The sequence below is a fragment of the Motacilla alba genome, chromosome 18 (assembly GCF_015832195.1).
Source record: "Motacilla alba alba isolate MOTALB_02 chromosome 18, Motacilla_alba_V1.0_pri, whole genome shotgun sequence".
Classification (NCBI taxonomy): Eukaryota; Metazoa; Chordata; class Aves; order Passeriformes; family Motacillidae; genus Motacilla; species Motacilla alba.
In genome coordinates, this window is record NC_052033.1 from 5,952,526 (window position 1) to 5,969,617 (window position 17,092).

At 41.2% G+C, this 17,092-nt stretch overlaps 1 protein-coding gene across 2 annotated transcripts in view; it reads right to left on the minus strand.

The window, feature by feature from the left end:
* The window catches only part of LOC119709323 (protoheme IX farnesyltransferase, mitochondrial), a 95,373-nt gene that overhangs the window by 27,285 nt on the left and 50,996 nt on the right, over positions 1 to 17,092 (minus strand). Inside the window, exons 5-6 of one of the 2 annotated variants that reach the window (XM_038156936.1) lie at positions 6,575 to 6,645; positions 5,004 to 5,075 (exon numbers count right to left, since the gene is read on the minus strand). In XM_038156936.1, the coding sequence (XP_038012864.1) occupies positions 5,004 to 5,075; positions 6,575 to 6,645 (143 nt within the window). The remainder of the gene's footprint in view (positions 1 to 5,003; positions 5,076 to 6,574; positions 6,646 to 17,092) is intronic. The other variant, XM_038156937.1, reaches the window with a different exon arrangement.

Genomic DNA, 17,092 nt, shown 5'->3' on the forward strand with positions numbered 1-17,092 from the left:
TCCATTAGGAGCCCGTATCACCTCTCTGCAGTGCTCTCCACAAGCAGATGGAGCAGCTATTTAGCCAAATGCACTGTGACTCCAGCTTTATACATGAGCATGTGGGATGTTTCCTAATGTGGGGCAAGGCACAATGTACTCCGATTTATCAACTGTCCCACACGCAATTAAAGATCCAGATAAATAATCTGGGGGTAAAGACCCATCGACTGAGCTGAAAAGCAGCAAGGCATGAGGGGTCAAGTGTTTCTGCAGGATTTATATCAACCGAACAGAGCTGCATGCAAAGGAATGTCTGGGTTGAGCTGTGGCAGAATGAGGCCTGGGCAGGAGCGAGCTGCAGAACCAGCGATTGCTTCATTTCAACTGAAACAAATTTAAATGTGGAGTTAATAAAACAACCCCCTTTATTGCCCTAAGAAACAAAATATATATGCAGTTAGAGCCATATAATTTCCTCCTAACACACATTTTGATCTGAGAAGAATGTGCACTATCACCATTTTTCTGTGCATTCTACAAAAGGCCTCTAATACCTTAGAACCATTTAATCAACATCCCATGCAGGCAGTGAATAGATAATTGTAATATAAGTACTGTCATCCATATCCCCTTTGGGAAAGAGACACAGTAAGCATTATATCATTGCATTAGACCGTCCTTTGATGTGGGTTTTATTCTCATTAAACTATGTTTTAGCCCCAAGGTTTCTCCCCCCACACCTCTCTGTGACATGACCATGCCAGAAAAAAAAATTAAAATACCCCACTGTTCAAAAGGCAAGAAGTACATTTTTACAAGCAATTGCACATGTCAAAAATATAAAGCTGCCTTTTTAATTTCTTGTTTACCAAACACAGTCAATGACAGCTCCTGGAAAACACAGGGTGGGAAAAAAAATGAAGGCAGGAGGGTGGTGGTGGGGAAGGAATGCATTTACTTGTTTTTAAATAATAAAGCCTGAATACAAGCAGGATAAGAAATTCTTGAAAAGGCTGCTGTGATGGTGTCTGCTTTGAATTGTGCCCTGTTTAAACAAGAGGAAAGCCTCCCACTGAAAAAAGAAACATTTTTATCATTCAAAAAGATCTCAGGGCAGTCCCTTTAAAATGAGGTATTTTCTAAACAAAGCATCAGAATGTTCCCCTGCAGGGAATAAGCATCTGATCTCTTAAAAATTATTATTCTTGAAGAACTGCAGGTAGATTTATGGAGTTTTTGTTTTATTTGTTTTAACTTAAGTAGAATGAAACCTGTCTGAAATGACCACCCAAGGGAGCAGAGCCACCAGCTAAGCAGGGGCTGAGCTCTAAAGGGGACCCAAAGTTGTACCAAGACCCCTGGGGAGGTTTTAAATCTCTGGCTTAACCACAGCTAGCAAAACCCTTAATACAGGTCTCAGCATAAGCCTAGGACATGGATTTGCCTTCACTTTACATCCATGCAGCTCCACTAACATCAGTAGGAATGTTCCTGATTTACATTAATGTTAAGCAAAGAAACAAGCTAATTACCCTGAGTTATCCACAGTGATTACATGAAAAAATTTATTTTAAAATGCACACATTTTTTTCATTGTGAACTGGTTTGTTACACTTGTAATAGTAGGTCTGCTACAAGCAACAGAGTGGAAAAACTCAGCATTACATAGAAATAGTCTAGAGTGACAATGTGCTTCTGAATAAATAAAATTTCACACGTTGCAGTTTTCTACTAGTTCACGAACATCCAACCTCCATATCTGCAATTGTGACTATAATTCACAAATATAAGCCATTGGTGAGGAACAGTACTAGCACAGGAGCTCTTTTTGGTCTGATTCTTCAAGAGTTTGGCTTATAGCTCAAATTGAACCAAGTCAACACTCCACTCAGAAATACCAATAAGTAGAAGTGTTACTATCTCCATTAACCGCAGTAAACATCAACTGTGAACATGCGAAGTGGAAAGCTCACAGACAGAACACAGCTCCTTGGGCATTGCTAAGGGAAAAGGTTAATGGGATTCTTGGAAAAAATATTCATCAAACAACACAAGGATTTATTTCTGTTGAAGCATTCAAGACTTTAGCTGCGTTGTGCCACCTTCTGCCATTTTAATAGACTTGAACCTCTTACATGTGTATAGAAATGTAGCTTGAGTACAAATAATCTGCATAAGGAGAATAGCAATAAATTCCACAGCATGTTAGTTTTATCATAGAATCCCAAAATAGTTTGGATTGGAAAGGACCACAAAGCTCATCCCTTTCCACTATCCCAGGGTCCTCCAAGCCCTGTCCAACCTGGCCTTGGACACAGCCAGGCTTGGGGCAGCCACAGCTTCTCTAGGCAACCTGGACCTGGGCCTCCCCACCCCCACAGGGAAGAATTTCTTCCTGAGATCAAATCTAAATCTACACTTTTGCAGTTTGAAGCCATTATATTGAAGGGTTTTGAGACAAGACCTGGAGGAACCAGGTCTGACCTCAGAGCTGAAACTGCTGTGAGCAAGAGATGGGTCTTCATCTCCCCTGAGGCCTCTTTCAGCCTGGACCACCCCCTGAAGCTACCTGTACAATGCTTCATGGTCCAGGTAAGCAAAGGAGAAGCCCCAGGCCCACTTCCAGGCAGCCACTGCTGAGTCCAAAGCCAAAGGACTGGGTACAGAAAACAGCTGTAAGTTGCAAAGCAGTGCAGGAGCAGAATTGAACAATGTCTACACAGCCGTGAATTGGTTATTTAGAGCATACTATTCAAGGTCTTTTTTTTTCTTTTAAGATGAGAAACTACCCTTGCAAGGCTATGAAGTCTTTTATGAGTGATTAGCACAGTGGATTCAGCAGTACTCTAAGTTTGTATAACTGCCAATATTCAGGAGTGTGTGCAGGTAAAGGGTGGTCAAACCTGTCACTTTGCACAACATAACAGAGCAGGACACTTGTCACCCTTGAGGGTGATCTCACTCAGCTACTGCAGCTCACACCAGAGATTTCTTTAAAGTAATCTGCAGGAAAATCAAATCCATTACCTTAAAAAGCAAGGGAATAAATCATACCCAACAGGAAATCAAGAAAAGCTGTTGCCACTTCAGACAAATCTAAGATTGTGTGAGCACATGCAATTTTTCCTCGTCAATGACACAAAATAAATTCATAGAAGGAAACAGTATCAGCTGTTATTATAATGCAGAACACAAATAGGCTCAATGAGTTTAAGACCGCAGTCCAAGCATAAAGAACATTTCAAGCTGTTTGCATTTCCAAACAAGACTTGAAGGGTCAGAGGAGGGAGGAAGATGTGGGCAGGCAGGATGATGGATGGCACTCAGTGGCACTCTGTGTTTGGGTCTACTCTTGTTGTTTTTGCAACAGGATGTCTCTGATTACTCTCTGAATAGAGAATAAGGATGGTTACATCTCATGGCTCAAAGGGAACGTTTCTTCAGAGTCTTACAAATTAAACAGAACATTGTAAAGCAAGCAGCCAATGAACTATCTGGTGTTGTTTGTCACAGATCTCCCAACAGTGTTAGAAGATTCCCTGGAGGCAGCAGAGGTGGGTTTGGGGGTGGGCAAATAAGGTAAACGTGCTCTTGTCCCTACATTCATCCGCCCCAGCTCGGCAGAAACCATCTGTGCCATTGCCTTTATGGATTGTCCAGCCCAAACATATAAAATATAAAGCAGGGGCACACTGAGCTCCTAAGTAATCCTCAGCTATCTAGACGATGCAATACAGAGACTTCACAAAGGATGCAGGAAGATTACTTTTCCAAGCCCCATCCTCCCAAAGACCTTTGCAGAACTGGCTCCTGGCTCACAGGGAATGACGGACAGGCCAAAGCTGCCCAACTGAGACACTTCTTGAACATCACCAGTGAGACAGCAATGCTGTCTTCAGCCAGATGTCCACACCTCAAAGTGCAGCCTGGGCCACAGAGCCTTTCTCTGAAAGCTACTGATGTTCCTCATTGATGCCAAAGGAAACTTCAAGTCCTCAGCAACTCACAGAAAAGGGTGACGTGTGGGGGTTTGGGAACCACATGAATGTGTGTGCAGAGAAATTAACCCCTGAGGCTGACTTGTGTTTTCTCAAAGTGAAGGCTTCAGGCAGAAAGGAAGGGGAGAAATGTTGTTGGAAGCAAGATCACTTAAAATGGACAGCTGGTCTTAACCCTGAACAAACTAGGGGCTGAAGCTGCAAGCAGAGGCCACAAAGCAGAACACATGGGAATAGTTTCTCTACAAAAGCTTAACATTTCCTAACAAGCCACCTCTGTGAATTGTCTTACTTAAAATGGAGACACCAGCTCATCCAGGGACTGCATGTCTCAGTAACTCCGAGAACCTCACTGGGGCTACCAGGTTGATTCTAGTACATTCAAAGCATGTAAGAATTCTCTCTGTGATGACACAACCTCTAGAAAAACTCTCGCTGGCCTCAGTGCAGTTTTCAGTGGGCAGGAGTCACATCAAAGCCACCACTGAAAGCCTATCCAAGGAGGTGCAGAGCCAACTTGATGGAGAGTTAACAGCCTTCTCTCTTTAAAAAGGATCTCAAGCTCAGGGCAAAAAACTACTACCCATATTGTCCAGTTCTGTAACAATGACTATGCCAAATAAATAACAAGCAAGCAAAGCAAGGAAAAAAGAGACTATATTTACAAAGAGTGCAAATGAAGATGGATTAGAAAATGATGTCTCGTTTGCACTGGATAGCACAGATGTTGTAACACAGCAGAATTTAAAAAGCAGCAAATGTTTCATTAAATGAAGCAGTTAAGAGAAGAAAATGTCAGCACTCAAATTTCAGACAAATTTTGGGCAAGAACTCCCCAAGCTCTCTGAACTGTTTCCCAGAGGCAAGACACCAGTCTCTTATGTCCTATATGTCCATCCCTCTCTTGTCTGGTTTTGACTGGTTTTAGCATAACCATTTACAGGTTTTATTTTATCAGCCAGGAAGGAAAGAGTTCAAGGAACACCAAGAAATATGTGGCAAAATACAACAAGGTTAGATTACTTGCACTGGTTTATTCTCCTCTGGCACACCACAGAAGAAATAACCCCAGTCAAGGTCTGTGTCCTCCACAGTCTGCAGGGAGCAAGAGCAGCATTATTCAAGGGAAGTGACACTAAAGAACTTTAAATTAGCTGTTGACAGGCAGGTAGATAGATTAATGAGCGATTGCCCAATGTCCCAAACATTACCATTTTGTGGTGAAAGCAAATATGAAAGGCGGGGGGGGAAGTAAGAAAATCCATTTAACATGGTTTTGCCAATTTGTGGTGCATTCAGATGACAGTGGAGTTCACTTAAGGACACTGGAAACATAAAATAAATTGCTGTCTCTGAAACAGAAGTTGATAGAAAGTTTCCTAGTTATGTTTCTGACTCCAGAAGCACTGCAAGCCATGCTAGCAGACTATAATAAAAATAAAATAATAATAATAAAAAGAAAATCCCCCCATCATTTTTCTTCCTAATAAGTGTTCCTTCTCCCGGGGCCTAAGGACCACATGCAAGGGAGGCAGAAGTGCAGGTCCCCTGAACCACACAATTAAGCCTGACTTACTGTATATCCAAAAGATGCCCTCACTGCAGCGGTCCCTAAAATATTTTTTTAAGTAAAATTAACTCGGGAATCTGCAATTAGAACCACCTTTGAGAACAAATCAGAACAAGTTTATTGAAGCACTCTAACCATTTACCACAAGAGTGAATTTACCCCCAAGGTTCACTTGAGTATTTTGTCTCAATTTTCTTGTAGTTTCATCTATCATGTTTTTTTTCAGTCCTCCAAAGGTGATGGATAAAACACAGAAATAAATAGGACCAACTGTTCACAGAAGCCTAAGGGAAAACATAATTTTGTTACAAATACTCTTTGGCACAAATCATGGAAATGCAATACTAAAATTGTTTGTTGAATCATTTATGAACTGGGCCTTCAGTTTCAGTTTGCAAATTAGTTAGAGGATTTTTATTGATGTTCTTTTTCACTTTGCTTTTTTAGTTGCCAAACAGCCTTTGAGAAACTGAACTGATACATTATTCAGAAAACAGAGGGAATGGAGGATTTTTTTTTAAAGGAAATTCCTATGCTAATGAAGGACTTTATTTTTGTTGGGGGGAGGAATTTACTTTTAGATGATGATAAACTTTATGACAACAAATTTTTAAATCAATTTCCTAAGATGCCACAGTGAGTTTTCAACCAGCTAAACATGTAGAAACAACACACATTTTTGTGTTTGTTCTTAGATGGGAAAATTCTAGGACTTATTATTACAAAACAAAAGTTCAATGGAACATAACTGCACGCTGCCACATCACACACAGAGTCACCACACATGAAGAAATATGTAATATGAAGGGAAATTCTACTGTATTGAGATATTCAGTATTTTACAGCTGTGAGTGCTCAAACTGCTCACACGGAAGATATAAACATGAAGAAATAGCAAGGAACAAAGAGGTGCATTTCTCTTGAATGTTTTGTCTCACAGTTTTCATCATCTGAAGAGGGAGAGAACTTGGAAATAGATAAAAGGTTATTCCTCCGCAGCCAGAGCAGGTGTGCATTGCCTTACCTGATCTGTCCTCGCACCAGTGGTCTGTTTTTAGTCCTGTTCATATTTGAGTCAAATGGAACCTCAAAGAACTGTAATTAAAAAAAAAGAAAGGAAGAATCAGAATGAAAGGATATCGGAAAACATGCCATGCATGGAATGTCCTGTCTGCATCTGCAAGTGCTTTAGTCTCTCCTGTTGAAGGTTCATGGATACAACGAAAATGGTAAATGGGTTTTATGGAGCTCTCACAGTCTGCATTGATGTTTTTGGCATCCCCTTAGAAAGAAAATCACCCAGAGGACAAAAATAGTTTGCACAAGACACCAAAAGTTCATAATTTGAAGTACAGTTTGATTCCAAGTTCTTTTCTCAACAGGTTTGACACATCTTTTAGACATACACACTTACATTTGCATACACACACAGAAATCATGGAATTGTTACGGTTGGAGAAGATCTTTAGGATCATCCAGTCCAACCAGCACCATCACTGTGTTCACCATTAAACCACATTCTCAAATGTCACATCCACAGGTTTCCTGAACACTTCCAGGTGTGGTGACTCCACCACCTTCCCTGGACAGCCCCTTCCAATGCCTGGCAAGCTTTTCAATGAAGATGTTTTCCCTAATGCACAACTGAAACCTCCCCTGCCACCAGCTGAGGCCGTTTCCTCTCACCCTGTCCCTTGTTCCCTGAGAGCAGAGCCAAATCTCCACCTGGCTGCACCCTCCTGTCAGGGAGTTGTGCAGAGCCAGAAGGTCCCCCCTGAGGCTCATTTTCTCCAGAAAATGATATCGATTGCAGACATAGACATAGATCGCTGTTCTACATGAATACAAATTGTCCTTGCAAATGTTCTTTGAAGACCTTCTGGTCTTAAAAGACAAATACTAAGGTTTTTCCAAGATCAGCTACCTTGCCAGAACCTATAACCCACCCCAAAATCAATCAACTCTTGGAAAATGCTACTGGAATTGCTCTGAGCCTCCAGTTGGAGCAGGAGGGACTGAACTCACCAGACAGTGTTATTTAATGTCACAACCCAATCTGACTTTAGACATGGCCTATGGGAAAATTCATGCTGGAGGGACAGGTCAGATCTTCTCAACTTCAACACTAACCTGGAAGTGTTGGATGTTTCATAGAGAACCTCTATAGTATACAGACACAAGTTGCTTCTGATCAAGTAAAGCACCCCATTTGGATCTGAAACCAGTGATTGCTTCTGACAGCTCAGTGTTTTGCTAATGGTTTGTTTCATTGCTGTATATCAGAGGCAATTATGGTAAATGAAGGAAAAAAAGACATTTGACATCAGACTGGTAGAGCAATACAAGGGAAAAAATTCTATAGGGCTAAAGTCTGTTCTCCAGAAAATATCTGGGCTACGATTACTTTTTTTTTGTAAGTCACAGGTTTTATTTCTACTTGCAAAGGTCTGACTGCCTTGGAGTTACTTCCAGTTTCAAATGGTGCAGATGAAGAGATTTTTGTTTATTTGACAGTATTTAAGCTTATACATAAAGGTATCTGTGTGCAATGGAAAAAATCAAAATAACGTACAAGTTTTAAACTCAATGTGTCTCAGACACAAAATGGCTAAAATGAAGAACAGTTGAATAGTCAAGACCTGAAAGAATTTAAACTACGTAGTTGGGTTATCAATATAAGCTGATGATGCCATGCTTAGTGTATCAAATATTTCCATATATTTAATACAGCAATCAACCTCTGAACAGAATATAAATTTTGAACAAGAATCTCCTCTGCTGACTTAAGTAGTCAAAAAATGTCTGCGTCTATTGTATACAGACACGGCTGTTCCTGAAATTAAGACTGAAATTATGACTTCGGACTGAATTTTTTTTGCTTTTTTTAAATCTGTCAATTTGAATAATTTGTTACTGTCAAGTGCATGTATACAGCACGACGCTGCACTTCCAACGGAACTAAACTTAAAAAAAATCCTTTTATTTGCAATGCCCTAGATTCCTTCTCTGAGCTAGCTGCTATTCCATGTCAGCAAGATGTCATTTATCAAACTTTCCCCATTTTGCTCCCAGATGTTCAGTAAAATTCTCTGCCCATTTGAAATTATTTTCCCCTGATATTCTCGAAAAAAATTAAAAAAGCCATGCATCTCAAATATCATTCATAAGAATGAAAGAGTGAAGTCAAACATATTATCTCATGCCAGGCCAACAGAGTCCTGCCTGTTTCAGCAAACAGTAAATTCAGTAAGATGAAGCCTAGATAAATAAATACTTTAGAAGCACTCAAGAGGCTTTTTCTCCAGGAAGTCTGAATGCATCAGTTCAGCTGGACGTGGCAGAATATTATCTGCCCTCAGTATCTGGGAAACTGGCCACCAAAAGGGCAGACTGAGGGTTAAATCTACACCATCTAAAAAGCCCTGAGTGACAAAACTTGGCAACAGCTTTCAAGACCCTAACCTACATTTTATTCAGTATGCATGAACATTTATAACATGACCATGAAAAAAAAAAAATATCAGGCTAGCCAGTACTCTGTGGTTTATTTCTCTGGCAGGCTCATCATGCTTTTTGTGCAGATCTCATCTCATTAATATAGAGTAATTATATCTTAAGCATCTCACAATTCCTAGCAAAGTTGTCACATTACTGCTCAGAGGTGTTTAGATCCATGGCCTTTCTGTCCTTCAGCTTCTTCAAACTGGTTTTCCACTTTGTTTATAGTGAAATGTCAAAAATGCTTAATTTCAAGCTACCTCTTGGAACCAGCAGTGCCTGTAGAGGGTGGCTGAGCACTCAGACCTTCCGGAGGGCTCACGGATGAATAATTTTATTAACACTATACCAAGATTTCTGTAACAACACCTTGCAGCTGCAGATTACATGATGGACTATTGATAGGGAAAGAGGACAGTGTGTCCAGTGCCCCCTCAGGCAACTTCTGCTCCTTCCATCAGTTCATAGAATCACAGACTGTCCTGAGTAGGAAGGGACCCACAACGATTATCAAGTCCAACTGCTGCCTCTGCATAGACACCCCAAGAACCCTTCTCTGAGATCGTTGTCCTAACACTCCTTGAGCTATGGCAGCCTTGGGCTGTCACCATTCCCTGGGGAGCCTCCAGGGCTGTTCAGTGCCTCAACACCCTCTGGGTGTTGAACACCAAGACCACCAATTTAGTTTCCCAAGACAGTGGCCTGGCAATTTTCAGTTATTTAGGCCAGTGGAGCCCTGAGCACATGCTGCATTTGCCATCCACGGTCCTGCAAGAGAGATCACATCTACTGAATTACAACAGTCTGACACCTTCACTCCTGTTCACATGAAAACACCAACAGAGCGCACTAAGAGGAACAATATGCCGTAGAGCTTATCAAACAGATCTGCCACACTTCAGCTAATAAACATCTTTCATAGACTACTTTGGATTTCGAGTGCATCAAGGACCAGCCTGGCCGCTGGCCCAGCTCTAATCGGTGACATGTGGTGGAAACAGCAGCAGCTGAAACAGGCAACCAGTGTGCCATGGACTGACATAACATTTTACTCTAATGCTAAACACGTATTTACAGCAGAACTGATAATCCCAGGAGTCTAAAGATGGAATGGAACCCTGCCATTAGAAGACAATTTAATTCAAGGTAACTCTGAGGTCCTCCCACTGCAAAACCACCCCTGAATCCAAGAAGGCTTCTATGTGTTCTTTGCCAGCTGGATCTACATATTTCTCTTCAAAGCCTCCCAGAAGGGCAGTTCAGGTAAATTTCCAGCACTGATGAGTGAAGCAGTCACCTCCTCCTGCTGGTCTCCAAAATCCCCCCTGATTTGTACCACATGGGGAGGTGGAGATGAGCTACAGGTGATGGCCAAAGTTCCTCAGCTAAAAACCCTTGCTATGGACCCAAGCAAACATTAATATGATACAAATAAAAACCACTACAGCTGGATGCTCCACTAGAGCACTTCAATTAATATCTACAGCCAGAGGTGAAGCTGGACTGTATAGGGCAAGTCTTGCAAATATTGATCTTGTTGAATTAGGTATTTCTGCAGTTCTCCCAATTCCCCTGAGCAACAGAAAGCTCTGATTCTCTATGGTTTTCTTCGTGACTTCCCAAGAGCAAGCAGTTAACCAGAAACACCACTGAAACACATGCTGGAAACCAAAAAGGTGCATGAACCAAGGAGGAACAGGTGGACCAAAACTGTGTGGAAAGCACAGTGGCAGAGCAGACTGTGGTCACCTGGGCAACAACCTGCAGTTTCCTGGCAAGGTGACATTCCTCGCAGGTGCCCATGCAGCCTCCAAATTCATCAGGTTTCAGCACCAGCCTTTCACATAAAGTCTCCTGCTTTTCCCATGCAGCCAAAAGAAAGTAGCTTCAAGCAACACTGGAAACCCACCAGACCATGAAGCATCAAGTACTTTCCTCTGAGACTGTTCTCCCTCTCCATATTACCTAATTATTTCTATTCCTCATGCTTCCAGTGATTTATCTTACGTTGTCATAAAGTAATATATAATTACATAAATGGAGAAGAAAAACATAACATATAATTCATGGTAAATAAGATCAAAGTCAAGATTATTATAGGTTTCCTTCTGGTTTCTTTTCAATCACTTTTATATGAAAACGACAAAGAATAATTAAAGCATATTACAAAAGTCTTTTTACTCAATTGTACACAGATGTGACTAAAAAAAATGTGGAGGCAAGGATTTTCAAAAGCACTCATGTGCTGATCTAACACGATTCTCACTGAAGTCAATGGCAGTTTGACTTCAATGAGAGCAGAGACAGACCAACACTGAGTGATTCTGAAAATCCCACCCTAATTGTACAAACAAGGGAAGGCTTTGGAGACTGCTGGCTTGGAGATTGTATATTTGAGAATCATAAAGGGCACACAGCACCTGTTTGTCTTCAAGATATGAAAATAAAGCAAGGCAAATATTTTAAGGATTAGAAATAGCTTTTTTTTTTTTTTTTTTTTTTAAGGCTGTATCTGAAAACCCTCTGGCACTGAAGTTCCCAGTCTTACTATAGATCTGCTCTGATATTTTCCATCTCAAAGAGGATTCTAATTAAAAATGAGATCAATGCAAGCCTGAACAATCTTACTCACAGAGGAGGGCAGCTAAACCCCAGACTGTCATGTCCCACAAAATTGGAAAGGTCTGCCACATAAAGGATCTGACACAGTTTCTTTTTTTTTTTTTTCCCCCACACAAAAGACACAATCCTATTATTAGCCAGCATTTAAAAGCCCATTGCTCTGTACAGGGAATACAACAGGAGGAAATTGCTAAGAAAATGTTGATACTTGTGACTTCAGAGATTTTTCAGGATGGAGAAGGCAGACTCACTGGTATACATCTGTCTGACCCGTTGGACTAACAACCTGTCGTGCCAGCCCTGCTTTTGAGTGCTCTAGAGGGGATGCTATTACTCTCTTGACCACTCACAAGTGTGGCTTTCCAAGGATTCCCAGAGACACTGTACCCAGAATTGGGCATTTTAGATTTTACACGGCCTTTAGTATTTCAGCATCCTTAACTGGCCACAGTGGCTGGAGCTGCCGGCATGCCTGGCACAGTGCTCCATGTTTGTTTTCAGCTCACCCAAATCCTTTTAGTGGCTCTGACCAACAAAACAAGTGGTCACTGAGCTCTTGCAGCTTGGGCCTCTTCGTCAGCACTTTGGCCAAACAACATCCTTTGCTGATACCACAAGTGCCATTACAAGGAGCTTGAAAAGCTCACAGCTGTGATAACGTGGAGTGTCACAGCAACATGCCCTGGCGCTGCTGCATCTGTGGGGCTTGTCACAGTGATGAGGGGCCAGGACAGAGGAGAGGATGATGGACACGTCCTGAAATACACTGCTGGTAACTGGGGAAGCCCAGCTGGATAAACCATGGGCTCTGCAGGTGTGGATGTGCTTGTAGCACTCACTTGAGGAAGAGCAGTGAGGATGGAAGGAAAGACCCTGGGCCTGCTATGTCCAAGCCTACTGCAAGGAGCTAGAAATTAACAGTAATTACGTTAAATAACATAGCATTTGTACCAAAATTCTTTATTCTTTACTCCACATAAAAAATTGTTCTTGTCTTCATCTTTGAATCAAGTTTTCTAGTACCAATGCAAGAAAAACTAGCTCATTTAACCTAATTTTTTCACTGCACCTGATGCCCAAAGCTTGAAATGGGAGAAAAGACATGAATCTCCTGGTTTAGTAAATGACAAGCAGGTCAGGTGACCACCAATGAGCCTGGCTCTTCCCATTAAATCATATTTTGCTAGGAAGACAGTGTAACAAAAATAATAAAAATAAAATCAGGCCGTTATAAGCTATTCCATCTTGAAAACTGCTGACCTCGTGAGCCACGTAACTAGTGTATTCCCAAGGCCCCCCAGAGGTCAGCCACGGCTTCAGGGAAAATGAAAGCTGGATACCACAGACAGGCCTCACCTCATGTGATCCACATTGGAGAAATAACCTTCATGGGAAGGAATACTGCTTTCTGGCCAGCTGCTAAAGCCTAACAATATCATACATTTACCACCACCAACTCCTTTTTATTAAGCACACAATTAATGCATCCACAAACAAAGCTCCTTTCTCCAAGCCTTTCTTGAGCCCTTCTTCCAGGAGGACACTTGCCCATCAATGCTTTTTGCCTTCTTGTTCATGGAGGCAATTTCCAAGTGCAGGACACACTGCACTGAATATCTTCCCATAATTTCGGATTTTGTTGCTGTCGGGGTCTCCCTTTTCAACTTAAAATGAAAATGAAGAAATGGGTTTCAGTTAGATAAACAACAGATGTCCTTCCCTTGCGCTCACCCAACCAACAGCACCCACAGAACAATCTGATCTGGCCAAAAATCAGCTGATTTCCCTCTGGATCTTTCCTTTTTTTGATCTGTGTCTCTGGGTCAGGTCACCTGGACATAAGAGGAGAGGGAAAGGCTAAAGCTGCTACGCAGCTCCCATTGCTGTGCTTGTGCTGGTGCACCATGTGCCCCAGGAGAGAAGCAGCACCACAATGGTGTGTCTCCCACTGAGGGGCTGAAGTGTTCATTCTTTTCAGAGTCATAGAGACAAGGCAATGAAGCAACACCTATCTGTGCTGTGCTGCCCTGGAATAAAAAGGAAAACTTCACCTCCCCACAAACACTTCCACAACTGAGCTCTGATCATCCCACATCTGTTCCCTACCACTGCAAGTTTTTAATGATGAATTATCATCACTAAACAGATGCCAGAAGCATGTGACATCTGTAACATGCTTTCTTCAGGAACTATTTTATTACTATGTACTTTAGGAACCATTATTAGGGTCAAAGAACTATACCACCTTTATGTCTTACCAAAACATCCCCTGAATCACTTCACAATGACATTTTCTTCAAGAGATTCTTTTGCATTAAATCACATTTGTCACAATGTCTGCATGCCATGACTGCAACGTATAATTTAAAAAACAAACAAAACTTCAAATAACAATCTCTTTGCTGAAGATAGGTATTGCACAAGGTCAGTATTTGGTTTAAGTTACTATATGTCCTAAAATACACCAGGCCAGGTCCTCTGGACACAGTGCAGCTGCTTTGAGCAACACTGCAGATAAAATCTGATACTGAAGATGGCTTAGACAAATTCCTGTGGGAGAATAAAGCTGTTACTGAGGAACCCTTGGGGAAGTGCTTCTGCTGCTCAATGCAGTGCTTAAGTCAAGCAGGAGATCCCGAGTCAACCAGGAGACACAAATCTCCTCCAGAGGAGTGAGAACAGAGGAACTGTGAAGACTTTATTTCTGCTAGTAACTGTAGCGGGATCCTGAGCTCCTGGATTTAGGCAGGGCAGATGTAGAAGTAACAGATCACTCAAGAGCCCTGCAGCCCATCAGTATCAGCTGCTTTCAGTCCCCTGTGACTACTAGAGAGCTATGAAATCAAGCAGCCACGCTGTGCTCTGCTCTTGCCCAGGAGATTAGAGCAGGGAAGTAGGAAGGTGAGATTTAAATCACTTCCACACATCTCCTGGCTCCAACCCATGTGTCCCAGATCCAGGTCATTTTAATCAGCCTTTTAAAAATTGTCACTCAAATGATAAGAATACTAATCCATCACAATGTGCTTCCTGCCAGGAACCTGAATACTAATCCATAAACTTCTCTCTTAGATGACACGGAGATGTATTGTTTTTAACTGCTCATGGCTGACACATCCTATTAGTGAGGCTTTTCTTCTTACAAGACAGAAGTAGCATTGTACATACAGCAGCAGGCTTGTCTGCTTTTGGGGAGGCAGAGGTTATTTCAGTAGATGCAAACATACAAACTGCTTGTTCAAAATATCTTTTCGTTTCAGAAATAAATTAATTTTTATACTTGAAGTTCCTGGCATCAGTGCAAGAGACTTTGCTTTGGCCTGGCCATATTTAGCAAAATTAAATTCTACAGCTCCTTCTGGCCAAAATATTAAAAACCACAAAGCCCCAAACCCCACAATGGATGAAATGAACGAATGCTGCAACAGAATCAGTAAAAAAGTTTAAATGTGAACCAGGGTGTGAAGTAGCATAGGCCTTTACTGATGTGCCTGAGCAATGCAGCATGCCAACATTGTCCAAATGTCACAGAGCTGACCTGTTCCACTTACCCACAGCTCAAACCTACTAATAAAATAATTCCTCAGTAATTACTACTTTTAAATATTAGGAGATGATATCAAGGAGAACTTCAAGTCATATCTTTATATAAAGCACACTTAAAGAATCAATCAAGTCTATAAAAGAGAGTTTACAATAAAATTTAAACCCAGCTTTCTCCTGTTCTAAATCTGATCTGCTCTCTGATCTAAAAAAGAGAGCAAAGGAACTCTGAGGAGCATTTCTGGATTTACACTGCACTGGCAGAACAGCCTCATTGCTTCCCTCCACTGTGGGCTCCCAGAGCCAAAAGGAGACCAGTTTCTAATACACTGAAGAGTTTTAATTGTTAGGGGAGAATATCACAGGCACATTGATGAGTGCAATGTTGTAGCTTCATTTGTATGACAATGGTTTAATTTAGTTTTACATCTTGACAATAAAGCAAATTAAAGGAAATCACTCTCTTCCATTTGTACAGAACTAACCAGAAAGCTATCAGTATATTAATAATGTATTCTTTCTCTTATAATTTCACAGATACTTGATGTGGCAGACCACATGTGTTGTACTTTCAAGGCATCCTCTTTCCTCCTAAGGCTATCACAACTCTGAAGATCATAAGACACAGAAGAAATATAAAGATCCTGGTCAAGCCTAAGGATTCTACCTATAATGGGTTAGTTTTGGTAAGGGATTTTTCTTGGTTAAAACATGATTTTATGCAGAATATGTAGAACTGCCAAATAAAGTAACAATATAATAACAAATGGCCAAGGTGTAGCTAATCACTTAGCACCAGCTTAGCAGTAAAATCCAGTAACCATCTTCTTTTCTAAAAGCAAAATGCACCAACTGGGACCATGAACTGGGGATGACCATCACTATGCTCTTCTGTTGAGGGCTGGATGACAAACCTGTAAACTTACACTGAGAAGTCACGTTACAAAAGACATCTCAAACACATAATTAGGTCTCACCTTTCCTTCCCCCCTCATTAAGAATGAAAGTGAAGCAAGAGTCTCACAATGATCCACTGGAAAGCACAAACACCCAAACCTGTTGCAGGGTCATCACACCATCCATCTTTCTAAAGCTGTCGAGAAATGCTTGCCATTCCAGTACTGCTCACATCTCTCAAATGCTAAGATAACACACCCATCAATCTGAAAAGAGGAGTTGAAAAACAAATAGTTCTGAGTCATGTTACTAAGAGGGATTCCACACACTATTAATTTTAGCTTGGAAACCAATTAAGAAACCAAATCAAATTACCTCCCCTCTTTTTAAGGTATAATGGCCTATTCACTTGCGTAAATTTATTTATTTTGTGCCAGTGATCCTTTCAAAAGCCTTGCAAGTTTAAACATCATTAATTTTAATCTGACTTCTGGCAACAGGAAGATTTTTGCCAAAAGGCAGTCAAAGATATGGACAAAATAGGATAACTCTATCTTAGAAGGCCATTCTTAAAATATAAGCATAATAAGAAACATAATGACATATAAGGAAGACTTGTTCTAAGCACTGCATGAGCATCAATGTGTTGGAATAAATTAGTGCTTTCCACATGAACCACGGGTAGCTTTTGTTCCCTTCAGCCCCACTGCAGCCTCTTGCTCACGAGTGCTGTTACAGCAGCACTTTTCCACATCAAAGCAAGTGTCCAAAACTGCACACAAGAAAAGGGTTATTAAAGCAGGAACTCCCTGCCCCGCCAAAGGGCTCAAGCTCCTGCAGCTCACACCATGGATATTACCAGAGCAGTGAACTCCCAGCAGCTTTTAATATTGACACGGAAATGCCACTCTTGTCAGGTTTGTCTTCTAGGTGCATCAAATGTCACCTTTGTTTGCTAAGTGTTAGCCCAATATGAAGTTTT